Source organism: Mizuhopecten yessoensis, unplaced genomic scaffold, assembly GCF_002113885.1.
Source record: "Mizuhopecten yessoensis strain PY_sf001 unplaced genomic scaffold, ASM211388v2 scaffold10565, whole genome shotgun sequence".
NCBI classification, from domain to species: domain Eukaryota; kingdom Metazoa; phylum Mollusca; class Bivalvia; order Pectinida; family Pectinidae; genus Mizuhopecten; species Mizuhopecten yessoensis.
In genome coordinates, this window is record NW_018408610.1 from 627,720 (window position 1) to 654,788 (window position 27,069).

General features: G+C 38.8%; 1 protein-coding gene and 1 pseudogene across 1 annotated transcript; both read right to left on the reverse strand.

Moving 5' to 3' along the window:
- Window positions 1–7,937: 7,937 nt before the first annotated feature.
- LOC110461103 (interphotoreceptor matrix proteoglycan 2-like) lies at window positions 7,938–18,019 on the reverse strand. The gene is made up of 10 exons (XM_021514390.1): window positions 17,804–18,019; window positions 17,307–17,422; window positions 15,607–15,665; window positions 14,786–14,964; window positions 14,177–14,345; window positions 11,857–12,036; window positions 11,051–11,249; window positions 10,304–10,435; window positions 9,306–9,355; window positions 7,938–8,714 (listed from the first exon to the last, which is right to left on the reverse strand). The coding sequence occupies exons 2-10, from the start codon at window positions 17,307–17,309 to the stop codon at window positions 8,693–8,695; spliced, it is 993 nt and encodes a 330-aa protein (XP_021370065.1). The 5' UTR covers window positions 17,310–17,422; window positions 17,804–18,019; the 3' UTR covers window positions 7,938–8,692.
- Window positions 18,020–18,179: 160 nt separating this feature from the next.
- Window positions 18,180–24,586, reverse strand: LOC110461098 (annotated as a pseudogene).
- Between the last annotated feature and the right edge of the window lie 2,483 nt (window positions 24,587–27,069).

Below are 27,069 nucleotides of genomic sequence, written 5' to 3' on the forward strand. Positions count from 1 at the left end.
GCAAACTATAAACAGGACAAATACAGAAGCAACAAACTATGTACATGACACATACAGACACAACAAACTATACACATGACACATACAGATTCTACAAACTATACACATGACACATACAGAGACAACAAACTATACACATGACAAATAAATACAGAAACATACTTTTTGTAAATGAGAAAACGAAACCGAAAATGTGATTTTATATCGCAGTATCGGTTAAGGAATTTTTGTCCAACCCTGAGGCCTTTGTTTGCTCAGCTTATCGTGTGTAAGCGCAGACATGTTGCTCCAAATGGATACTTAACTGATATATACCCAAGGTTGTATGTTCAATCTCCTGGCCAATAAAATATTTTGTGTACTGTTTTACACCACATTCCTCGTCTGCCCGTCTACACTAATCGTTGTTATCGATCCATTTTTTCAGGTATTAAATAGACAAATACCTTAAACGATTTCAAGATTTAGATTGCAATTTTGAAGTTTAATGTGATTTTATCTTTTTTTAAACAGATTTTATTGTGGTCGTTCTGTTATTATTTTTCTTCTTATTTTGTAACTTTTACATACATACGGAAAACATTTACCTCAAGTTGCGTTTCAGTGTCCCGTGTCGTAACTTTGATGTGCAGAAGGTGCGCTACCAGCGGGGGACCTTCTCGCAGACAACATATATGGTTTCTTATACTTCAAACAGCAAAACGCATATCTTAAATGCTTTTTGTCTTACCTGTTTTTCAAAAGTATGTTATACCTGTCCGGTCCCAATTATTCACAAGTGAACAGCGTACATCATCATTTTTAAGACAATGGTAAAAATAAGGTAGTTTTGTAATAAACAATAATTTGACAATTGAAGGTCATTTATTAGAGGATGTCAGGGTTCTCAGGTGTACATACATGTAGGTTTCACTGTACATGTACCGCATAATGTAAGGGGCTCTTAGCCTTGTTACTAGTTGTTATTCTGGCATAAGAACTAGGTTTATAAATAGTATATCTGTTGTAGCAAGACCTTTTAACTATTTCCTCTTTCGCTGTATTTCAATGTGTTCATCGGATCACTTAAGACACAATTTGATTAAAATCATATATTGATCTGCGCTCCGTCCCGTAAACTACGTAGTAGTCTAGGCAAATCAGATTGTAGGAGCATAGGTCAAGATATTATTGTTATCAGATTGCTTCAGACATAGTTTATTTTTAACTTTAACTATCCTAAAAAAATCTATATGAACGAAATGACCATTCTGTTCATTCTTTGTATGTTGACGCTAAAATATTCTTTTATAAGTTCTTAAATGAAAGACGTCGCTTGTCGTACTAGTTGGGCAGAAAACAATTGAACAGTTCAATGAACCAATAAGAGTAATGACAAAAATCAGTTTTAGTGTAGTTGAACATATTTTGATTATTGATTGATACATTTTTAACATATACATTAATATACTATCTTTTTAATACAGATATTAGGGGTTTTTTTCTTAATACTACTTCAACCAAGTTTAATTCCAGAAGTTAATTAAAAAAGTCAACATCGTAAACACATTCGCAAACATTACAAGGGGCGAAACAAGTAGAGTTTATTTGTAAACTATTCACTAAACTTTCACTTATTGTGGTACCCGTCGTTTGTCGGTCATCAGCACACACTGAAATTCGAAATCGGAAATATGATCCTTATGACCTTTTCCCGTCCTTAAATGAAATAGCGGTTGATAGGACGTTACACAATACTAAACCATACTAAACACACCTATTGATCGATAGGAACAGTCTCAAGGATATCAGGAGTGAGTACTGAAGTATTATAGAGCCGATATTATTCACTGAAGTATTAAAGAGCCGATATTATTTACTGAAGTATTATAGAGCCGATATTATTCACTGAAGTATTATAGAGCCGATATTATTTACTGAAGTATTATAGAGCCGATATTATTCGCTGAACTATAATAGATGACCCTGAACGTGCAACCTTGTATCTTTGTCCAGACTGGCAGAATTGTGGAGTGTACTGTAATTTAATAATTTGTTATCTGACCTACATTTCATATAAGGAACGCATTTGTTCTCCCATGTAACATGCATAAATAACCCACTGAAACGGTATTATTTAAGTGCACATTCCAAGTGTTTGAGATTATCTGACATGGTCAGCTGAGTGATTGTTTTTACATTGCAGCAAAGAAGCTATTTAGGGCATCATTGCAACGTGTCACTCACAAACTCTCCTACAAAAAGGTACATAGAAACATGCATGTGCTGACCAAAGTTATTGCGTCGTATCTGAATCGTTCACAATGTTTATATCAAATGAAGAAGAATAACATATTCCACAGCGTCAACAAGTATGCAAGGCCAATGTATGTCATACGAACATAGAAAGACGAAATATACTATAACGTCAATACCAAGGGACAAAGTTTACAGCAGCGTGAACAAAGACAATATATATACAACAACATCAGCAATGAAAAAATATAATGTAACGTCAATACCCAGGGACAAAGTATACCGCAATGTCAACAAACAATGACATAATATACAACAACATCAGCAATGACAAAATACACTGTAACGTCAATACCCAAGGACAAAGTATCCCGCAACGTCAACAAACAATGACAAAATATACAACAACATCAGCAATGACAAAATACTCTGTAACGTCAATACCCAAGGACAAAGTATACCGCAATGTCAACAAACAATGACAAAATATACAACAACATCAGCAATGACAAAATACACTGTAACGTCAATACCCAAGGACAAAGTATCCCGCAACGTCAACAAACAATGACAAAATATACAACAACATCAGCAATGACCAAATACACTGTAACGTCAATACCCAAGGACAAAGTATCCCGCAACGTCAACAAACAATGACAAAATATACAACAACACCAGCAATGACAAAAAATACTTTAAAGTCAACACCCAGGGACAAAGTATACCACAGCGTAAACTAACAACGACAAAATATACAACAACATCAGCAATGACAAAATATAATATAACGTTAATCCCCAGGGACAAAGTAAACCGCAACGTCAACAAACAATGACAAAATATACAACAACACCAGCAATGACAAAAAATACTTTAAAGTCAACACCCAGGGACAAAGTATACCACAGCGTATACTAACAACGACAAAATATACAACAACATCAGCAATGACAAAATATACTGTAACGTCAATACCCAAGGACAAAGTATACCGCAACGTCAACAAACAATGACAAAATATACAACAACATCAGCAATGACAAAATATACTGTAACGTCAATACCCAAGGACAAAGTATACCGCAGCGTCAACAAACAATGACAAAATATACTTCAACGTCAATACCCAGGAACAAAGTATACCACAGCGTCAACAAACAATGACAAATATACAAGAACATCAGTAATGACAACATATATACAACAACATCAGCAATGACCATGTAACGTCTGAATAGTAAAGATTACGTGGTCTGTATAGATTACCTTTTACATGTGTAGTATCATTTAAGTAAACTTGTACACGTATAACTTTGTCTTTAACAAACTGTGAATATATGGAAAAGGGAAGTGAAATGAGGTTGACAAGGCAGTATATGATGGACGGTAGGGAAAGCAAAGAGAAAGAAAAGGGGAGAGCGACCGGAACAATATTTGGTTGAATATAGTAGGGAAGATGGCAAACATGTGATGATCCACAAGTATCTGCAGATAGGTCCCGGTAGGGAAATGAACTTATAGGCGTGGATTGGCTGATTTCTTTCCATTAGGTGTTCATATAAATGAACGACCGAGTTCTATTTACAGGTCTGGTATATAAATACGTGTATCATAATAGTAAGATGGCATAGTGTAATAGCGGTAAATAAGCACATTCCCATATCCATTCTTATACCTTTACACGCACACACGAAGACACACACACACACACACTATCTGAGATTTGATCTCTGAATGTTGCTGTGAAACACTGGCGCGGGCCTCGAAACTCGATACACGCAAGAGCACACAAACACACTCACCATCACACATCCTTCCTTACACACAAAATCACACACATCTATATATATATTCTCACAAGTACATACTAATAAAGTTGAATATATACACGTAATACAGGGAAATAGTTTGTAATAAAATAAGAACAAAGTATAAGACTAGTAGAGCTATATAAACAACGTCTGTAACTCTGCCATTATTAGCTGAATCACGTTCACCTGTCGTCTCATTGGCATCACAGTGGTAAAAAACGTCTATATAACCATGTTGTGTTCAACATTCGAGTTCAACAAAAGGAAAAAGAAAGGCCAAATGACGCGTGAATAGATGTAATGCAAGTCAAACTAATAATACCCCTATGTTATGGCTGCGATAAGATGTCTTAAATATATCTGTGATGCGAGGGTTGGTAATGATAAAAAATATGCCACAGCATTTTCATACAATAACAAAAAATACCACAACATCAATAATGTCAAAATCTACAACCAAACAAACAATTAAAAATATACAACAGCATCAACGATGACAAAACATTTAACGACATTAACAATGACAAATATACCCCAATATTAACAATGAGAACAAATATCACAACACCAAAATACAACGACAAAATGTACCACAATTTCGAAAGTATATAGGTTTAAATGTCATATACGTATTGTAGTCATTTGCAGGGTTGAGTTTTTCTCAATTAACATCACATCACTTAAAAGTCAGTGTCATGTTTCTTTAAACAGTTTATTCAGTAAGCAATGGTTGATTTATACATTTGTCAAAACTAGTTTTAACTGCACATATATGTTAATTGCTAAGCATTACCAAGGTTAAGGGGCCCAGGGTTCAGTGAATGATAAACCTTCATACGTAAAAAGATACTAGAAATATAACAATGTTCTAGCCAAAATTGTTGTGCCGTATCTGAATCGCTGGCTATATTTTTCTTGTGTTAGTGATAAAGGGAAAATATATCACAACATTGACATCTAAGAACAAATTATAACACAGGGTTAACAAAAAATGACATAATAAACCACAAAAGAATAATGCATTAATTTTCCAGATAAATGATGGTATATTATTTGATTAACTGAATTATTATACTGTTGCTATCCCAATTCATATTATGTGAAATTTAACCATTTTAACCTAAGGTATTTCATACATCTGCTCAATACACTTTCCAAAATACCAAAAGCTTTCAACAAATGATATTAAAATACGATGTATTGTAGGGGTTAAGGTCACCAAGCATCCGATAAGACTTTTTTTTTGTTGGTCTTCAGGAAAAAGTAGCATGTTTAGTGTTATGTTAATTATAAAGTGTTCTTTAAATAATTTTAAAGAACAATTCATATTCCTTCAAATTAACATTTTCATTTGTTAGTAAGTTTTATTGAATTTTTTTTATCACATAGTTAAATGATTTAATAGTTGAACTGAACAGATTGAGGTCAATTGTCGACCCAATGTCCCGGAATGGCATTTGAAGTGGTTGATAGTGTATGACATACGAATCTCTTGATTGTTTATGTTTGGAAACTGAGACTCATACTGGTATTTAGAGTTATGTTCAGGATATAGGCTCGAGCTAACGGTACAGGGCCTAGCAACAGACGGCTTGATTTATAAATAAGAATTCTTCCTTGTCACACAAAAAAGCACTACTTGCCAAGTACTTTGATAAAATGCTAGCTTTATCCAATACCGATGAAAACATTTTTCTGATAGTGGTTTCACAACACTGTTTCATTGATGTCATGGCCTACCCCTAAATAGGTTGACAACATTAAAGTATGTTCTATCAATCAATAAGTTTAGCAACCATATTGATAAGTAAATGTCCAATTGTGTTTGTGTTATTAAGCTGAATAACAACACTGCTTTGTTGATGTTCTTTAACAGGGTAAAATCTGAATCTATTGGCGTCTTGATGTATTTCAGCTGGGTAACATCTGAATCTGTTGGCGTCTTGATGTTTTAACTTGATAAAGTCATTGATTTGTCGATGTTCTTAGCTAGGTCACCCCTGCATCTGTTGACGTACTGATGTCTTCATGTATTTAGCTGGATAACATAATTGATTTTTGACGTACTGATGTTTTTTTATGTATTTTAGCTGGATAACAACATTGATTTGTTGACGTCATCATGTAATCATGTCTTTCAGCTGGGTAACATCGTTGATTTATTGACGTACTGATGTGTTTATGCCTTTTGGTTGCATAACAACATTGCTTTGTTGATTCTCTGACGTATTTCTATGCTAAGGTTCGGAAATTAATATTAAAAAAATCAATCTGACGTTTTACATGTTTTGGTATATATATGATATAACTGCTGTTTTCATGGCCGAAATCTGTTAATAGATTATTGATTTTTTTATAGTCTGACTACAACCAAGCGTGGCACAACATAGGTTGACATTATTAATATGTCATTTCTGTATGTATTTGACCAACATGAATTTCAGTTAAAATATCAAAATTATTTAGATTTTGGTTATATCTCAATGATAAACATGGACATTCTTTCGAAATAACATTATTATTAGAATTAATGTTCAATTGGTGACGTTTGTCGTACAACCCTTTAAAAGACAAAAGTAAATCAAGGTGTATTAATACACCTCACATTTTGTTACAACGATGGATTACGTCAATTTGGATGTCTACCCTTTGGGTCCCTCGCATCACATATGAGGCCTGTAAGGACAAAACAGCAGTACGGTGCAGTGTTATTCAGTTTTGGCATACTGTTATATGTTATAGCTTTTTTAACGTTTTAGAGTTTTCGTGAAATTGTACAAACATGGACAGTAGCTTTATATTCATATTCTCAGCCACTCACCCCGAGCTTGTGTTTGATAAATCATGTTTAAGTTAATTCACCGTTTAAGGTATTACATTAGACTGAACACTCAATGACAACGATTAACAAGTTCATTTTAATTGATATATAACAATTCATATAACACACAATGAATGAATTGCTTATAAGAAACCAATACAAAAAAAACGTCTGAATGGTAAAAAAATGAACACCTATGAGAATAATACATATTTTACAAAATAAATAAGTTTGATGTATAAAAGATGAAATTGCATACATGATGTACAAGATGTTAAACACAGAAGAACGTATTTTTTTGATTACTTAATAAAAAAAAAAACACTGCACTTATTTAATAAAATATATCCAAATGATTAAGAAATATAAATGAAAATGGTGCAAGTAACCCTGCTATCATTTTAAATCATGAAAGTATTACTGGGTTGATTCACACTGGTAAGATACGCTGCCTTCTATATTAACTTTCCAAAATTGATTTTATCAATCATTGCTTTGGTTATATGAAAAAATGTCAATCTGTTTATGTAAGGAACTCATATATAAGTACAACTTGGTTGAAAATGATAATATTACATATACATAACCTAAAATATCGATCCTGATTGAATGATAAGCCGGCCTTAACAAGTCCTTGATTCCTTACAGTCAAATTCATCTCAAACTTGTAAAATAGTAGGCCAGCCTTTGATTTCATGTTTGAACCTGCTAAGAGGCTTTGAATTTTAAAAATAAGACGCGCCTTATCGATAATTTAGGATATATAAACAAAAACATGATATCGAATAAATATTGATTATTTAGGTTAGCGTATATCAAAAACATATTTATGTTAATAATTTATAACAATATATCGCTGAATCACCTTATTGCTGAATTGAAAATGTTGGTTTTTGATACTTTTAACATCTGTCCAATAACACCGAATAATACAGTTCCATCAAGTCAGCTTCTCTATCTCTAGTTCCTGTTCTCCTGTCCAGCAGGCGAGATATATCCGAATTTACCATTTAAATGATAGCCGATAAGCCAGCCGTTCACATACATTCCATATATTGCACTGCTTCAGTGCCGTTCACATATATTCCATACATTGCAGTGCTGCAGTGCCGTTCACATATATTCCATATATTGCAGTGCTACAGTGCCTTTCACATATATTCCATATTTTGCAGTGCTGCAGTGCCGTTCACATATATTCCATACATTGCAGTGCTTCAGTGCCGTTCACATTTATTCCATACATTGCAGTGCTTCAGTGCCTTTCACATATATTCCATATTTTGCAGTGCTGCAGTGCCGTTCACATATATTCCATACATTGCAGTGCTTCAGTGCCGTTCACATTTATTCCATACATTGCAGTGCTTCAGTGCCTTTCACATATATTCCATATTTTGCAGTGCTGCAGTGCCGTTCACATATATTCCATACATTGCAGTGCTTCAGTGCCGTTCACATTTATTCCATACATTGCAGTGCTTCAATGCCGTTCACATATATTCTATACATTGTAGTGCTGCAGTGCTTTTCACATATATTCCATACAACGAGTGCTGCAGTGGAACTTCAATTAGTAAGCTGACCGAAGTCACACAAGTGTTGTCCTCGTCTTTAGTCCATCGTTTTTATATCACAGACAAAATTAATGAGCTTTATTGACAACTAATTAGCTAAATAGCTAACCGGTTAATGATAGTGTTTCTAAAATGTTTCTACGCCTGACCACAGAAAATCATGAACAAACTTTTCTATGAGAATCCATCAATAATGTTGCAGGTTAATAAATATGCGTATAAATGTCACCCAAACATAACAAATCTTAAACGAAGCGTTCCCGGTACCTGTAATATAGAAAACAGCATAATTATTTTTTATCAAATTTTTAACGAATGAATCTATGCAGGATGACAAAAACAATTCATTCGGGTTGAATTTTACTTGTTAAGCTAAATCAACATAAATGTTCATTGAACACTCGATCAATTCTATTGCTTTTACTGTTTAACGCTAATAAGCTACAACATGATATGCTAAATCTAACGATCGATATATTTAAAGAAGCATCCATGAGTCGAAATTTTCTTATCATTTAATCAAGATTGCCACAAGACATTGTACTGCATGGTCGTTTTTACTACAATAAACAACATTGGACTATGATATTGTTACGACTGATGAATGTGCAGTAATTTTGACGCGAGATAAAAATTCAAACGTTTTTCTTGCACATTTTTGAGCCATACTTTCATTTTAAAATCATTTTGTCACCATTGATAGTAACTTTTCAGAAATTCATTGGGGCATTGACAAACGTTGAAATGAAAGTTATTGGAAATTGTTTACATAACGGATTGCACATTTCATTTTACAGGTAAGATATATCAATCTTAACCAGTATACAGTATATTTACTAAAAATAACAACACACATACCCAAACATGTCGCTGTGTCGTGTTGACAATCTTGGGCGTCGGATATAAAGCTAAGGATGTAAACAAAATCATGATTAAATGCATTATTCACATTATTAAACAGTTTAAGATACTCATGAAATATTTGAGACTCAAATTCAATATACACGAATGTCAGAAATGACATTATTCAAGGTTGAATAAAGTCACTCATTTGTTACAATTTGCCCAATTTATGTTGGTTGAATTATGATATGTCCATATATATATATATATGTTTATACAGCAAAACTTAATACGTGCACTTTTCCATAATTTTCAAAGAGGGAATTACTTCAATGTTTTAGAATTAAATTTTGTTATGCATATGAAATCATCCTTTAATTAAAAGCAGTAAATATCTTAAAATATTTATCCATAATATATTCCAACACTGTTAAGGTATAATAACACCACTGCATCAGTTATAATCGCGAGGAAAGGTTCCACCCAAAAGTGTGTTTTGTTTTGTTTTGTGTTTGTTTTTGTTTTATTACTAGGGGTATCTTCCCTTCTATATAAAAGATGAAGCAGCCAATGGAGGGTTTTTTCTGGCTAAGAACTACGCTCCACATCAAGCTTTTTGATGATTTGTTGCCCATTAGCTTGACACTCGGCTTGTCGCGGTTTTTGCTTCATTCCTTTTAGGCTTTGTAACTTAAAGATTACAAACACATGCAATTCTGTCAAAGGTATTGAAAATTAGATTGTTATGGAGAATTCTTTAGAAAGGTTTTTAACGATTTTTTCCCACAGTATTGAGAGAAGGATATATCTGTTAGCCTTTATATTAAAAGTCAAAGTTCGAAAACATAAGATCTGATAGTTTTCTTTGATCGTCTAAGCAAAGCGTTTGTTTCATATACACGTATCTGTCAATCATATGAAACTAATTATTTTTGAAATGAATGAAATGTTTCATCAAATGACAATGATACCTGTTGGTCAACGTGTAAGTATGTATTTTTTGTTGGACTGACCTGATTTTCTGTGTCTAATAACCTGTATGCATCACCGGGCTCAACGTACTGGGGTCTTCTTTGCTCATGCACCGCTGAGGTGTGGTAGTCACGTGGCGAGTCCCATATTTCCATAGGCAAATACATCCGAGGCTTTTAGAAAAACAGTAAGAGACCGTTCTTAATTCATTTTTACCCTAGTAGATGATGTTTTCTGTCAATGTTAGGTACGTATGGTTATAAATATTCAAAACAATGTCGTATAATATGATAATTACCTTATAGTCGTAAGATTAAGTATGATTTTGAATTGGCATTTATCAACTGTCTATCGTTTTTATTTTATATATTTTTATTTATAACTTGAGAAAACATTATTATGACAACGAACTCAAATTTTTGTTAAAAAAAATGTGCAAAACTTTTCAAAATTATCATTTGAAACACAAATACAAATAATGTTAAACATTTTTTGTATTTGTATTTTAATAAACTATTATGAAAATCCGTCTGCACAAAAAGAGTACTGTGTCCTCTCAATCGGACGAAATCGACAGATGACGACAATATCAGGAGCTGGGGACACTATAGGGAAAATGAGAACACAATTATAACTTACAACAGCGAACTAAAAATAATTCAATCTTTTTTAAAATAGGTTCTTAAAATACTATGATAAAAAGTGTAAAAATACGCTTTTTGTATTTATATTTTGAAAACATATTGTAAAAATTTCCAAAGTTAGTTCAATGACGTCTTTGAGTTTACCGGTGCAGCTGGTTGGTCGCTGATACTTTCCCAGCCGTTATAATAGGCTGCCGGGCGTTCATTTTCGGAACTCCCCATCATGTGTTCATGTCTTGTTGGTCCCCGGTCAGCTCTCTCTCCAATATTGTACGCCCTATTGGCCCTCAAGTTCTCCATTCTTGTTGGCATACTGATTTCACTGCCATAAACTCGATTATGTCTGCAAAAAAACTCATCACGATCAAATATAGTCAAGCTTTATCGGGTTATCTCCCGTTTGAATATCATCATCATGTTTGATAGCAAAACAGTCTTAAAAAATAGCGTTTGAGTAATGAAATAAATTTTAATGATTTATTTTGTGAAATCATTTCAACAACAAATTGTACGGCTACCTTTAAAGAAAAGCTAATAGAAACGGATTTAATACAAACGATAATTTACATTAAATTATAGATATATTACACGAATACTTAATTTAATTTATAACTACACTCGATAATTTATGATATACACTATCAACAAAAAAATCAAGGGGTCGGGGTCAGGACATACTATCAATATATTACAATCAGACGGTGAAAGTTTTCACTGACGATTCATCTCCATGTTAAGATTTTTTGATAGTGCGTAACTTACACGTTAACATCATGAATATAGATGCGTACGGATTAAAATATTTTAATTGCATTGATAAGCGTAAAGTTTACTTTCAATTCAAAACCCCACATTTTAAATACAAACGACCACTTTTTACAATCCTGGAGTTAACAATGTTAAGTTACGGGTCAATTTCCTTGACGTCTGTCCGATGGCATACTACTTGCCTTGTATTACTATGGGTTTTCTTTGTTGTCCTTCTTTTCTTGCATACATATACGATGACGACTACGATGACGATGATAACTGCTCCTCCTAACCCTGCGGTAACTGCCAGAATGTTTGTGAGGTCACTTGACTTTAAGCAGCTATCACTGTAATGCTCGAATACGGTGTCTGGGAGGCATCTGTAAATACAAAGTTGTACTATGAAGCAGTACACTATACGCTCGTCACAGATTAGTTTCCTTTCAACAACTAGGGTCATTTAAGGACGTGCCTGGATGTGTGTAATGTATGCGCGTGTATGTGCTGGAGACGGGGTACATTGGTATATTTGCCTCTGAGTGATAACGTGGATCCGATGCAGACTTTTAAGTGCTATATCACTGAAATACCATGCCGAAGGCACCTAGCACTGAATTCCGTCCGGTCTCACTATACTGACAATGGGTGAATCAGTTGTTGCAATAACCCTTAACGCTGAACGTTAAGCAGGGAATAACAACTACCAATTTTAAGGAACTTGGTATGTCCCGGCATGATGACATAACCCCTTGCCTTCCTCGCCTAGAAGAACGCTTAGCGTTAAAGCTAAAAGTGAGGTATTGCTAAGTGAGGCGCTAAGAAAAAAAATGGAGGTGATTAGTTTTAAGGAGAAAGATATCAACTATTGGTATTGAAAGAGTGAAATACAATATAGTTCAATGTATATACCCTTGATTTAATAAAATCACAAGGATTAACACCACACATTACGGCCGGCTTTAACGAAAGTTTTTATCAAAGTTATGTGTTTATGGTAATTATTCTTGTGTTTAAGTTTGAAGTTTATCGGTTAATAAACACCCCAGATATAAAGCGGATATCGTGATTCAGGGGACATAACTCGAAAGTCATAACGGTCAAATAACAATGAAAATTAAAAAAAAATAAAAATTATAGGACTCGTAGTGTAAGATTCCTTACTTCGTTTTTTAGCGATAATTCTTAATGATATTAGCCATTTCTGCTACTTTATCCACATCGCTTGAATGTAAAATACATGGTGATAAAATATTTTATTTAGTATATAAAATTTGTATATCTATATACATAAAAATTGACACAAAATTAAAAACGCTTTTTACCGTCAAAATTTGTGGAACAACAAGGATGGAAAAAGAAACAAAATCATGTAGTTTCAAATAAAACTGATATCAGACTACACAATCTAATTTTTTTTTTTATAAATAAATGAATTAAATGAAATTAACTTTTATTTATATCAATTTGTTTTTGTCGATATGTTGAAAATTAAAAGAAATGTGCAATTTAGAAAAAAGTTGTATTGCTAATTGTTTTGAGGAAGAAGCTTCTAAAATATTCAGCGAAGCCACTGTCTGTGCTGGTAACTGTGGATAAATTCTTGTTAGTGCATTTGAGTTGTCTTTCCTTGAAGACTAGATAAAATTCAAACGACAGTTTTCAGTTGCTCATATTTTGTTTTCATTAGTAGATTGCATACATGTCTGTGGCAGCCATAGACATTTTCAACAGTTTTCTGTTGATATGAATACAAAATTGAGGCTACTTTATAAGGGCGCGGAAACCGATGACGCAAAGATACAGATGATTTAAGAAAGGACAATATTTTGTGCGATATTGATAAAGGTTATTGTATTCTTTTCAAATGGGAGTAAATGATCTATATCATTTTATCGCAGTGACATCGTATAATAAGGTCTTTATGTGTTACTGTTTTGAATTTGTGAGCTTGTGAACTTATTCAACCGACTGTAACAGTCATTAATTCAGTCGATTCGCTACTTTTTCAGACGTGACAGGAAACCATAATCAAATTCAATAAAATTACTTTCTGAAACTACCATCTACCTGTGACTAGAACAGTTTCCGACGACGTAACGTGACGTCTGCAATTTATACCGTTTTTACTAGTTATAAATAGAAGTAAACGTTTAATTTCTACATCAATTATTTGTTTGGTTTCTTCTTTAATTCGACGATTTTGATTAAAAAAACACACCAGACGTACGAAGAAATGAACCATCTTTTTGAAAATTTAGTTTGTATATGTAGATACAGAAGCTTAACAGGGTTACATCTCACAGCACAACATGGCCGTGTCGTTCGTTCAGCACTCAACACTTCATATTTGAACAGAATGAAAAATCCGTGTCTAGTGTGTTCCGAAATATATATAATATGTAAAATACAGCTAAAAGGGAAAGGTGCCTCGAAAACCCTTTATAACAGTCATGCATGAAGTTCGGCGAGATATACAGTAGCTTTGTCATTGAAATCAACAAGCAGACCGACGTTACTTACATGCACCTTGTGTTCCCTGACGGATGAAGTAAGCAATATCCGTAGTCACCACAAACATCGTACGTGCATTTCGAATTACAGATGAAAGGGCCACTTAATTTATCACCATCTTCGCAACTTTGGTATTCATTGCAGTTATCTTGTAAATCACACATACTTGCGTTTTCCGCTGAAAACAACGAATCAAAGGAATTATAGTGGTGTTTTTTCAATTAATAAATGAATTATATATATATAAACTGTGAACATGAAATATGAACTGATGTGTTTCCTAAATTATTGAAATTTACTATTAATGTGTCAGATAGAATAGATAAAATAAATGCATACATATGTGTTCTATCGCCAACGTTTTCCAAGTAATGCTGTTGTTAGTAGTCAGTGTTAGTCAATGCAATGTTTTCTTTTGTGAAATCAGATATCCTATGCTTCAAAGAGAGAAAACAATAAACTACACTACCATCAAAAATTCTTCAAAAATTCAACTCAGATCATCACCGAACAACGCTATATCTATAGGTGCATACAATGTATGTGGAAATGTATACTCAGATATATTTCACTAATGTTATGAAAGATAATACATTATTCAATATTGTTACTTCTTACCTCTATCTAAATCGAACTCCCGTTTTTCCTTTGTCTTGTTCAAATTTACACTGACTGGTTGACCATGCAGTTTTAATGTCTCGTTGTCCCATGTATTATGTTTGACGGCCTGCAGGATTGAGTCTTTCGACCTACCGGCAGCAAATCTTAGTCTATAGTTACATTCAACGCTACCGTTCCTACAACGTGGAATAATACAGGATGTTGTCGCTTTATTGACATAACTTCATAATAATACAATATATAAATAGCATGTCTGGTACTTTTACGGCAGGTACATGAACTCTATTCGCAATTTAATACAAACATTAACTCAGCATTTGATATAGTGTCATGTTATAGGTCACTAAACTGAACCACAAACAAAACCGTCAGAACATTGTGGGATCTTACAAATTACAACAATGTGAAAACCGTGTTTAATTTATACAAAACATAGTTGTGTTCAATAATCAGAATAAAGAAAATAAAGTTGTTGAACAACATTTCAATTAAAATTGCATTTACCGTCCAAAACTATATACATTAAAACCTCGTTATACTGCCACCGGTTGTGCAGATACATAGTGTCGATTTAAAGGGGCTTTGGGTTGAACTGAGGGAAATGTATACATATTTTTTAAGAAAATGGAGCATAGCAAGGGGACCTTTAAATATGTTTGAAAAAAAGGTGGAACGAGGGACATTAGATCAGGGTTTTTCCTGGTAACATCATCTCGCAATCAGATTAAAATTATGACGCTGACGAAAAGTGTAGGAAGCGATAGGAAGTAGAAATCTTATTTAAAATGCAGTAGCTGATCGTAGAGATAATTACTTACGTAAATCCGATGATAGTCACACTCTCAAACCCATCTGTGTCATTGTACTTGGTATAAATCTGAAGATACGGATCATATAGAACAAGTGTTAACACTCAGCACAATCCGAAGGCTAAATTACGGTTACAACAATCATCTAGAAGACGGAACTTAAATGAAATAATGGGGGGGGGGGATGTAAGTAATGTAAGGAAAACAATCTGTAACCAACGTTGTTCGTTTTTAGCCGCGGTCACATATCTTACGGTCACACGTAGTTGACCGTAGTGGGGGATGACCGTAGGTGAAATTTGTTAAACGTATTAAACCTAATTAGATGTAGTTCAACGTAGTTATAAACGTACTTTGAACTTCAAGAAACCCATGATTTAGCCGTGGTTAGGCCAAAATTATTAAACATGTTCAAAATACTATTTCTACGGTGAGTTTAGATGCCAGGACCCTACTGTCACCGTAGTTTGAACGTAGTTGACCCTATTTGGCCGTAATTGACCCTACCTGACCATAGTGTTTATCGTAGTTGACCGTAGTATCATGGCACTATGGTTAACACTACGGTTAAGAATAGGGTCAAATAGGGACAACTACTAGGGTTGGACTACTTTTGAAGTATGATCACAGTACTGTTATACGGTTAACACAGGTCAAGTAGGGTTAAGGGTTGAACTACGTCTAACTACGTTTAATACGTTTAACTAAGGTCGCCTACGGACTACCACAGTCAACTTCGGTCATCCCCCACTACAGTCAACTTCGGTCATCCCCCACTCCAGTCAACTACGTGCGTGACCGTAAGATGTGACCGCGGCATTAGCACACGGCGTTAAGAAAACTGCGACATAACGGACAGGGTCACTCCCATTCAACCAGGTAGTAAACATAAGTCAAAGATGGAATTTGTGGGATAATGAGACAGTTACTGGATAAGAAATGCTAGTTAAAAGTCCTTTGATACGAACTATTATCAGGGATAGAGTTAACAAATTAAAAAACAACTTCGCGCGAGAACTCCTCTAGAAATTGTACCGACAATGTCGTCTACCAAAATAACTCGTCGCAGACAATTTCGTCCCAAAAATAGTATAAGAAAAACATATAAAAAATAGACACATACAAAATAAAATGAAAGGATAAACAATTTCATATTAGGTAACTATTATTTGCAGAGCGATAGATTAAAACGGTTTAATAGGAAATTAGTTTCTCCTTTCTCTTCATGCTTTTTCCCTTCTATTTTCCATTTTAAATCTTTTCTCGTCTGGTGAAAGGCCGCAAGGCCGCTATAGCGGACGTAAGACCATTAAGTAATAATAATAGTCTTGAAGGTGGTGTAGGTTATCGACTAATGTTGGCCGCATTCGTTTATTGCCGTCCAAACGGTTGAACCGGTTGGGCCAGAGTCGTTCGTTGTTTAATAAGGTCAGACCTAGTAATCTGATGCTGCTTTCAGGCGAGCTCTGACAAACCCTTGCAAGGGCTACATACACATGTGCAGGTCCGCCAGGGTTTATACCCGAACATGTTACATTTAAAAACAGACAAACTGGTTGAACCGGTCACGCGAAAAGGGCTTTGTCACAGACAGTGAGCCAGCGATCCCTCCAATAAGTGGAAGCGTAAACGTATTTGTCAATTTCTACTTTTATATATATATATGTAAGTAGTATATTATAATGTATCTAATATACTTCTTCACCCACCATGTGACGAAATGACTCGCTATACGTTTGATAAAGAGCAGATGATTTGTCCTTCAGGTCTTCTTTAAACCCAATCTCCACAACGACCGTCAACTTGATTGCAATGACTATTTGTTCTGAAATTTAAAGTAATCCAGAAATAATCAGTTCCTATTATATCACAAATAATCCAATTATACTCAGTCCATGTCATCAGTTTCATTTTTTTAAATGAAATCATTCAACAATTTTCCCTGTTTCGTAACCTATCTTTTCGCACTTAACGTTAACTTTTCCAGTTGGTTTAAACATTATTTTATTTACAAATATGCTGTACATAATATGTCATTTTACATAAAGTAACATTAGGGATCTGGCAACAAGAGTAGGCTCTTATATTAAGCCATCTCCCTAGCTTTTCCGGTTAACCCGGCATATCACATATGTGACGTCACGGTGTCATAGATCTGTTAATTGAGGGCAGTTGAGTTATAAACGTTAACATTTTTAACTCTTACCTGCTGAAATAACAGAGCTACCGGGAGCAAGTGTAGTTGGTTTGATAGCAAAAGGCGTAGTTGTACTAAATATGGTTGTTGTAGGTATGGTTGTAGTAGATGTGGTTGTAGTATTTGTTGTAGGTGTGGTTATAGTAGGTGTTGTTGTAGGTATAGTTATAGACGGTGAGGTTGTAGTTGTTGTCGATGTGGTTGTAGTAGGTGTGGTTGTAGTAGGTGTGGTTGTAGAAGGTGTGGTTGTAGTAGGTGTGGTTGTAGTAGATGTGGCTGTAGGAGGTGTGGTTATAGTAGGTGTGGTTGTAGTCGGTGTAGTTGTAGTCGGTGTGGTTGTAGTAGGTGTGGATGTAGTAGGTGTGGTTGTAGTCGGTGTGGTTGTAGTCGGTATGGTTGTAGTAGGTGTGGTTGTAGTAGGTGTTGTTGTAGTAGGTGTGGTTGTAGTAGGTGTGGTTGTAGTAGGTGTAGTTGTAGTAGGTGTGGTTGTAGTAGGTGTGGTTGTAGTATGTGTTGTTGTAGTCAGTGTGGTTGTAGTAGGTGTGGTTGTAGTAGATGTGGCTGTAGTAGGTGTGGTTATAGTAGGTGTGGTTGTAGTCGGTATAGTTGTAGTCGGTGTGGTTGTAGTAGGTGTGGATGTAGTAGGTGTGGTTGTAGTCGGTGTGGTTGTAGTAGGTGTGGTTGTAGTCGGTGTGGTTGTAGTAGATGTGGTTGTAGTCGGCGTGGTTGTAGTAGGTGTGGTTGTAGTCGGAGTTGTTGTAGTAGGAACGGTTGTAGTAGGTGTGATTGTAGTAGGTGTTGTTGTAGTAGGTGTAGTTGTAGTAGGTGTGGTTGAAGTCGGTGTGGTTATAGCAGGTGTGGTTGTAGTTGGTGTGGTTGTAGTCGGTGAAGTTGTAGTTGGTGTGGTTATAGTAGGTGTGGTTGTAGTCGGTGTTGTTGTAGTTGGTGTGGTTGTAGTAGGTGTGGTTGTAGTAAGTGTGGTGGGAGTTGGTGTGGTTGAAGTCGGTGTGGTTGTAGTCGGTGTGGTTGTAGTAGGAGTGGTTGTAGTAGTTGTTGTTGTAGTTACTGTGGTTGTAGTAGGTGTGGTTGTAGTAGATGTGGTTGTAGTAGGTTTGGTTGTAGTAGGTGTGGTTGGAGTTGATGTGGTTGTAGTCGGTGTGGTTGTAGTAGGTGTGGTTGTAGTAAGAATCATTGTAGTAGGTGTGATTGTAGTAGGTGTTGTTGTAGTAGGTGTGGTTGTAGTAGGTGTGATTGCAGTAGGTTTGGTTGTAGTCGGTGTGGTTGTAGTAGATGTGGTTGTAGTCGGCGTGGTTGTAGTCGGTGTGGTTGTAGTCGGTGTTGTTGTAGTAGGTGTGGTTGTAGTCGGTGTTGTTGTAGTTGGTGTGGTTGTAGTAGGTGTGGTTGTAGTCGGTGTGGTTGTAGTAGATGTGGTTGTAGTCGGCGTGGTTGTAGTAGGAATGGTTGTAGTAGGTGTTATTGTAGTCGGTGTTGTTGTAGTAGGTGTAGTTGTAGTAGGTGTGGTTGTAGTCGGTGTGGGTGTAGTCGGTGTTGTTGTGGTTGGTGTGGTTGTAGTAGGTGGGGTTGTAGTCGGTGTGGGTGTAGTCGGGGTAGTTGTGGTTGGTGTGGTTGTAGTAGGAGTGGTTGTAGTAGGTGTTGTGGTGTGGTTGTATTAGGTGTTGTTGAAGTTGGTGTGGGTGTAGTCGGTGTGGTTGTGGTTGGTGTGGTTGTAGTAGGGGTGGTTGTAGTAGGTGTGGTTGTAGTCGGTGTGGTTGTAGTAGGTGTGGTTGTAGTTGGTGTAGTTGTAGTAGGTGTGGTTGTATTAGGTGTTGTTGCAGTTGGTGTGGGTGTAGTCGGTGTAGTTGTGGTTGGTGTGGTTGTAGTAGGTGTGGTTGTAGTCGGTGTGGTGGAAGTCGGTGTTGTTGTAGTTGATGTGGTTGTAGTAGGTGTGGTTGAAGTAGGTGTGGTGGTAGTCGGTGTGGTTTTAGTGGGTGTTGTTGTAGGAGGTGTGGTTGTAGTAGGTGTTGTTGTAGAAGGTGTGGTTGTAGTAGATGTGGTTGGAGTCGATGTGGTTGTAGTCGGTGTGGTTGTAGTCGGTGTGGTTGTAGTAGGTGTGGTTGTAGTCGGTGTGGTTGTAGTAAGAATCGTTGTAGTAGGTGTGATTGTAGTAGGTGTTGTAGTACGTGTGGTTGTAGTAGGTGTAATTGTAGTCGGCGTGGTTGTAGTCGGTGTGGTTGTAGTCGGTGTGGTTGTAGTAGGTGTGGTTGTAGTCGGTGTGGTTGTAGTAGATGTGGTTGTGGTCGGTGTGGTTGTAGTAGGAATGGATGAAGTAGGTGTGGTTGTAGTAGGTGTGGTTGTAGAGGATGTGGTTGTAGTCGGTGTGGTTGTAGTCGCTGTGGTTGTAGAAGGTGTGGTTGTAGTCGGTGGGGTTGTAGTAGGTATGGTTGTAGTCGGCGTGGTTGTAGTCGGTGTGGTTGTAGTTGGTGTGGTTGTAGAGGATGTGGTTGTAGTCGGTGTGGTTGTAGTAGGTGTGGTTGTAGTCGGTGTGGTTGTAGTAAGAATAGTTGTAGTAGGTGTGGTTATAGTAGGTGTTGTCGTAGTAGGTTTGGTTGTAGTTACTGTGGTTGTAGTAGGTGTGGTTGAAGTCGGTGTGGTTGTAGTAGGAATGGTTGAAGTAAGTGTGGTTGTAGTAGGTGTGGTTGTAGAGGATGTGGTTGTAGTCGGTGTGGTTGTAGTTGGTGTGGTTGTAGAAGATGTGGTTGGAGTCGGTGCGGTTGTAGTAGGAATGGGTGAAGTAAGTGTGGTTGTAGTAGGTGTGGTTGTAGTAGGTGTGGTTGTAGTAGGTGTGGTTGCAGAAGGTGTGGTTGTAGTCGGCGTGATTGTAGTCGGTGTGGTTGTAGTAGGTGTTGTTGTAGGTGTGGTTATAGGTGTGGTTGTAGTAGGTGTGGTTGTAGTCGGTGTGGTTGTAGTAAGAATCGTTGTAGTAGGTGTGGTTATATTAGGTGTGGTTGTAGTAGGTGTGGTTGTAGTTACTGTGGTTGCAGTAGGTGTGGTTTTCGTAGGTGTGGTTGTAGTAGGTGTGGTTGTAGTCGGTGTAGTTGTGGTAGGTGTGGTTGTAGTACGTGTGGTTGTAGTAGGTGTGGTGGAAGTCGGTGTGGTTGTAGTCGGTGTAGTTGTAGTAGGTGAAGTTGTAGTAGGTGTGGCTGTAGTAGATGTGGTTGTAGTAGGGGTTGTTGTAGTAGGTGTGGTTGTTGTCGGTGTGGTTGTAGTCGGTGTGGTTGTAGTCGGTATGGTTATAGTCAGTGTGGTTGTAGTCGATGTGGTTGTAGAAGGTGTGATTGTAGTAGGTGTGGTTGTAGTAGGTGTGGTTGTAGTCGGTGTGGTTGTAGTCGGTGTGGTTGTAGTCGGTGTGGTTGTAGTCGATGTGGTTGTAGTAGGTGTGGTTGTAGTTACTGTGGTTGTAGTAGGTGTGGCTGTAGTAGGCGTGGTTGTAGTCGGTGTGGTTGAAGTAGGTGTGTTTGTTGTCGGTGTGGTTGTAGTGGGTATGGTTTTAGTCGGTATGGTTGTAGTCAGTATGGTTGTAATCGCTTTGGTTGTAGTAGGTGTGGTTGTAATAGGTGTTGTTGTAGTCGGTGTGGTTGTAGTCGGTGTGGTTGTAGAAGGGGTGGTTGTAGTAGGTGTGGTTGTTGTTGGGGGGGTTGTAGTCGCTGTAATTGTAGTCGCTGTGGTTGTAAAAGGTGTGGTTGTAGTAGATGTGGTTGTAGTAGGTGAGGTTGTTGTTGGTGTGGTTGTAGTCGGTGTGGTTGTAGTCGCTGTGGTGGTAGTCGCTGTGGTTGTAGTAGGAGTGGTTGTAGCAGGTGTTGTTGTAGTAGGAGTAGGTGTGGTTGTAGTCGGGGTGGGTGTAGTCGGGGTGGGTGTGGTCGGTGTGGTTGTAGTAGGAATGGTTGTAGTAGGTGTCGTTGTAGTAGGTGTGGTTGTAATAGGTGTGGTTGTAGTAGGTGTGGGTGTAGTAGGTGTGGTTGTAGTTACAGTGGTTGTAGTAGGTGTGGCTGTAGTAGGTGTGGTTGTAGTAGATGTGGTTGGGGTCGATGTGGTTGTAGTCGGGGTGGTTGTAGTCGGTGTGGTGGTTCTCGCTGTGGTTGTAGTTGGTGTGGTGGTACTCGCTGTGGCTGTAGTTGGTGGGGTTGTAGTCGGGGTGGTTGTAGTAAGAATCGTTGTAGTAGGTGTGGTTATATTAGGTGTGGTTGTAGTAGGTGTGGGTGTAGGCGGTGTGGTTGTAGTCGGTGTTGTTGTAGTAGGTGTGTGGTTGTAGTAGGTGTGGTAATAGTCGGTGTGGTTGTAGTAGGATGGTTGCAGTAGGTGTGGTTTTCGTAGGTGTGGTTGTAGTAGGTATGGTTGTAGTAGGTGTTGTTGTAGTATGTAGTCGCTGTGGTGGTAGTCGCTGTGAGGTGTGGTTGTAGAGGATGTGGTTGTAGTCGGTGTGGTTGTAAAAGGTGTGGTTGTAGAAGGTGTGGTTGTAGTCGGCGTGGTTGTAGTCGCTGTGGTGGTAATCGCTGTGATTGTAAAAGGTGTGGTTGTAGAAGGTGTGGTTGTAGTAGGTGTGGTTGTAGTAGGTGTGGTTGGTGGTGGTGTGGTTGTAGTCGGTGTGGTGGTACTCGCTGTGGCTGTAGTTGGTGTGGTTGTAGTCGGTGTGGTTGTAGTAGGAGTGGTTGTAGCAGGTGTTGTTGTAGTAGGTGTGGTTGTAGTCGGTGTGGTTGTAGTCGGTGTGGTTGTAGTCGGTATGGTTGTAGTCAGTGTTGTTGTAGTCGCTGTGGTAATTGTAGGTGTGGTTGTAGTAGGTGTGGTTGTAGTAGGTGTGGTTGTAGTAGGTGTTGTTGTAGTAGGTGTGGTTGTAGTAGGTGTGGTTGTAGTTGGTGTGGTTGTAAAATGTGTGGTTGTTGTCGGTGTGGCTGTAGTCGGTATGGTTTTAGTCAGTGTGGTTGTAGTCGATGTGGTTGTAGAAGGTGTGATTGGAGTCAGTGTGGTTGTAGTAGGTGTGGTTGTAGTCGGTGTGGTTGTAGTAGGTGTTGTTGTAGTAGGTGTAATTGTAGTAAGTGTTGTTGTAGTAGGTGTGGTTGTAGTAGGGGTGGTTGTAGTAGGTGTGGTTGTAGTTGGTGTGGTTGTAAAATGTGTGGTTGTTGTCGGGGTGGCTGTAGTCGGTATGGGTTTAGTCAGTGTGGTTGTAGTCGATGTGGTTGTAGAAGGGGTGATTGGAGTCAGTGTGGTTGTAGTAGGTGTGGTTGTAGTCGGGGTGGGTGTAGTTACTGTGGTTGTAGTAGGGGTGGCTGTAGTAGGTGTGGTTGTAGTCGGTTTGGTTCAAGTAGGTGTGGTTGTTGTCGGTGTGGTTGTAGTGGGTGTGGTTGTGGTCGGTATGGTTGTAGTCAGTATGGTTGTAATCGCTGTGGATGTAGTAGGTGCGGGTGAGGTAGGTATGGTTGTAGTCGGTGTGGTTGTAGTCGGGGTGGTTGTTGCAGGTGTGGTTGTAGTAGGTGTGGTTGTAGTAGGGGTTGTTGTAGTAGGTGTGGTTCTAGTAGGGGTGGTTGTAGTTAGTGTGGTTGTAGTCGGTGTGGTTGTAGTCGGGGTGGTTGTAGTCGGTATGGTTGTAGTCAGTGTGGTTGTAGTAGGTGTGGTTGTAGTTGGTGTGGTTGTAGAAGGTGTGGTTGTAGTCGGTGTGGTTGTTGTCGGTGTGGTTGTAGTCGGTATGGTTGTAGTCAGTATGGTTGTAATCGCTGTGGATGTAGTAGGGGCGGTTGAGGTAGGTATGGTTGTAGTCGGTGTGGTTGTAGTCGGTGTGGTTGTAGTCGGTATGGTTGTAGTCAGTATGGTTGTAATCGCTGTGGATGTAGTAGGTGCGGTTGAGGTAGGTATGGTTGTAGTCGGTGTGGTTGTAGTCGGTGTGGTTGTTGCAGGTGTGGTTGTAGTAGGTGTGGTTGTAGTAGGTGTGGTTGTAGTTGGTGTGGTTGTAGAAGGTGTGATTGTAGTAGTTGTGGTTCTAGTAGGTGTGGTTGTAGTTGGTGTGGTTGTAGTAGGTGTGGTTGTAGTCGGTGTGGTTGTAGTCGGTGTGGTTGTAGTAGGTGTGGTTGTAGTCGGTGTGGTTGTTGTCGGTGTGGTTGTAGTCGGTATGCTTTTAGTCAGTGTGGTTGTAGTTGATGTGGTTGTAGAAGGTGTGATTGTAGTAGTTGTGGTTCTAGTAGGTGTGGTTGTAGTTAGTGTGGTTGTAGTCGGCGTGGTTGTAGTCGGTGTGGTTGTAGTAGGGGTGGTTGTAGTTGGTGTGGGTGTAGAAGGTGTGGTTGTAGTCGGTGTGGTTGTAGTAGATGTGGTTGTAGTCGGCGTGGTTGTAGTAGGTGTGGTTGTAGTCGGAGTGGTTGTAGTCGGTGTGGTTGTAGTCGGTATGGTTTTAGGCAGTGTGGTTGTAATCGATGTGGTTGTAGAAGGTGTGGTTGTAGTAGGTGTGGTTATAGTCGGTGTGGTTGTAGTAGGTGTGGTTGTTGTTGGTGTGGTTGTAGTCGTAGTAGGTGTGGTTGTAGTAGGTGTGGTTATAGTAGGTGTGGTTGTAGTAGGTGTGGTTGTAGTTAGTGTGGTTGTAGTAGGTGTGGTTGTAGTAGGTGTGGTTGTAGTTGGTGTGGGTGTAGAAGGTGTGGTTGTAGTAGGTGTGGTTGCAGTAGGTGTGGTTGTAGTAAGGGTTCTTGTCGTATGTGTGGTTGTAGTAGGTGTGGTTGTAGTTGGTGTGGGTGTAGTAGGTGTGGTTGTAGTTGGTGTGGTTGTTGTTACTGTGGTTGTAGTAGGTGTGGCTGTAGTAGGTGTGGTTGTAGTCGGTTTGGTTGAAGTAGGTGTGGTTGTTGTCGAGGTGTGGTTGTAGTAGGTGTGGTTGTAGGAATTGTGGTTGTAGTAGGGGTGGTTGTAGTTGGTGTGGGTGTAGTAGGTGTGGTTGTAGTTGGTGTGGGTGTAGTCGGTGTAGTTGTGGTTGGTGTGGGTGTAGTAGGTGTGGTTGTAGTTGGTGTGGTTGTAGAAGGTGTGGTTGTAGTAGGTGTGGTTGCAGAAGGTGTGGTTGTAGTCGGCGTGATTGTAGTCGGTGTGGTTGTAGTAGGTGGGGTTGTAGTCGGTGTGATTGTAGTCGGTGTGGTTGTAGTAGGTGGGGTTGTAGTCGGTGTGCTTGTAGTCGGTGTGGTTGTAGTCGGTGTGGTTGTTGTAGGTGTGGTTGTAGTAGGTGTGGTTGTAGTAATTGTGGTTGTAGTAGGTGTGGTTGTAGTTGGTGTGGTTGTAAAATGTGTGGTTGTAGTCGGTGTGGTTGTAGTCGGTATGGTTTTAGTCAGTGTGGTTGTAATCGATGTGGTTGTAGAAGGTGTGATTGTAGTAGGTGTGGTTGTAGTAGGTGGGGTTGTAGTCGGTGTGGTTGTAGTAGGTGGGGTTGTAGTCGGTGTGATTGTAGTCGGTGTGGTTGTAGTAGGTGGGGTTGTAGTCGGTGTTGTTGTAGTAGGTGTGGTTGTAGTAGGTGTTGTTGTAGTAGGTGTGGTTGTAGTAGGTGTGGTTGTTGTCGGTGTGGTTGTAGTGGGTGTGGTTGTAGTCGTTATGGTTGTAGTCAGTATGGTTGTAATCGCTGTTGTTGTAGTAGGTGTGGTTGAAGTAGGTGTGGTTGTAGTCGGTGTGGTTGTAGTCGGTGTGGTTGTGGAAGGGGTGGTTGTAGTAGGTGTGGGTGTTGTTGGTGTGGTTGTAGTGGGTGTGGTTGTAGTGTATGTGTGGTTGTAGTAGGTGTGTTGGTGTGGTTGTAGAGGATGTGGTTGTAGGCGGTGGGGTTGTAGTTGGTGTGGTTGTAGAGGATGTGGTTGTAGTCGGTGTGGTTGTAGTAGGTGTGGTTGTAGTAGGTGAGGTTGTTGTTGGTGTGGTTTTAGTCGGTGTGGTTGTAGTCGCTGTGGTGGTAGTCGCTGTGGTTGTAAAAGGTGTGGTTGTAGTAGGTGTGGTTGTAGTAGGAGTGGTTGTAGTAGGTGTTGTTGCAGTAGCTGTGGTTGTAGTCGGTGTGGTTGTAGTCGGTGCGGTTGTAGTCAGTGTGGTTGTAGTCGCTGTAGTTGTTGTAGGTGTGGTTGTAGTAGGGTTGTAGTAGGTGTGGTTGTAGTAGGTGTTGTTGTATTAGGTGTGGTTGTAGTCGGTGTGGTTGGAGTCGGTGTGGTTGTAGTCGGTGTGGTTGTAGTCGCTGTAGTTGTTGTAGGTGTGGTTGTAGTAGGTGTGGTTGTAGTAGGAGTGGTTGTAGTAGGAGTTGTTGTAGTAGGTGTGGTTGTAGTAGGTGTGGTTGTAGTAGGAGTGGTTGTAGTAGGTGTTGTTGTAGTAGGTGTGGTTCTAGTAGGTGTGGTTGTAGTTGGTGTGGTTGTAGTTGGTGTGGTTGTAGTCGGTGTGGTTGTAGTAGGAGTGGTTGTAGTAGGTGTTGTTGCAGTAGCTGTGGTTGTAGTCGGTGTGGTTGTAGTCGGGGTGGTTGTAGTCAGTGTGGTTGTAGTCGCTGTAGTTGTTGTAGGTGTGGTTGTAGTAGGGTTGTAGTAGGTGTGGTTGTAGTAGGTGTTGTTGTGGTAGGTGTGGTTGTAGTAGGTGTTGTTGTAGTAGGTGTGGGTGTAGTAGGTGTTGTTGTAGTAGGTGTGGTTGTAGTCGGTGTGGTTGTAGTCGGTATGGTTGTATTGTGTGGTTGTAGTAGGTGTGGTTGTAGTAGGTGTGGTTGTAGTCGGTGTGGTTGTAGTCAGTGTGGTTGTAGTCGCTGTAGTTGTTGTAGGTGTGGTTGTAGTAGGTGTTGTTGTAGTAGGTGTGGTTGTAGCAGGTGTGGTTGTAGTAGGCGTTGTTGTAGTAGGTGTGTAGGTGTTGTTGTAGTGGGTGTGGTTGTAAAAGGTGTGGGGGTAGTAGGTGTGGTTGTTGTCGGTGTGGTTGTAGTAGGTGTGGCTGTAGTAGGTGTGGGTGTTGGTGGGGTGGTTGTAGTCGGTGTAGTTGTTGTAGGTGTGGTTGTAGTCGCTGTAGTTGTTGTAGGTGGGGTTGTAGTAGGAGGGGTTGTAGTAGGTGTGGCTGTAGTAGGTGTGGTTGTAGTCGCTGTGGTGGTAGTCGCTGTGGTTGTAAAAGGTGTGGTGGTAGTAGGTGTGGTTGTAGTAGGTGTGGTTGTTGGTGGTGTGGTTGTAGTCGGTGTGGTGGTACTCGCTGTGGCTGTAGTTGGTGTGGTTGTAGTCGGGGTGGTTGTAGTCGGTGTGGTTGTAGTCGGTATGGTTGTAGTC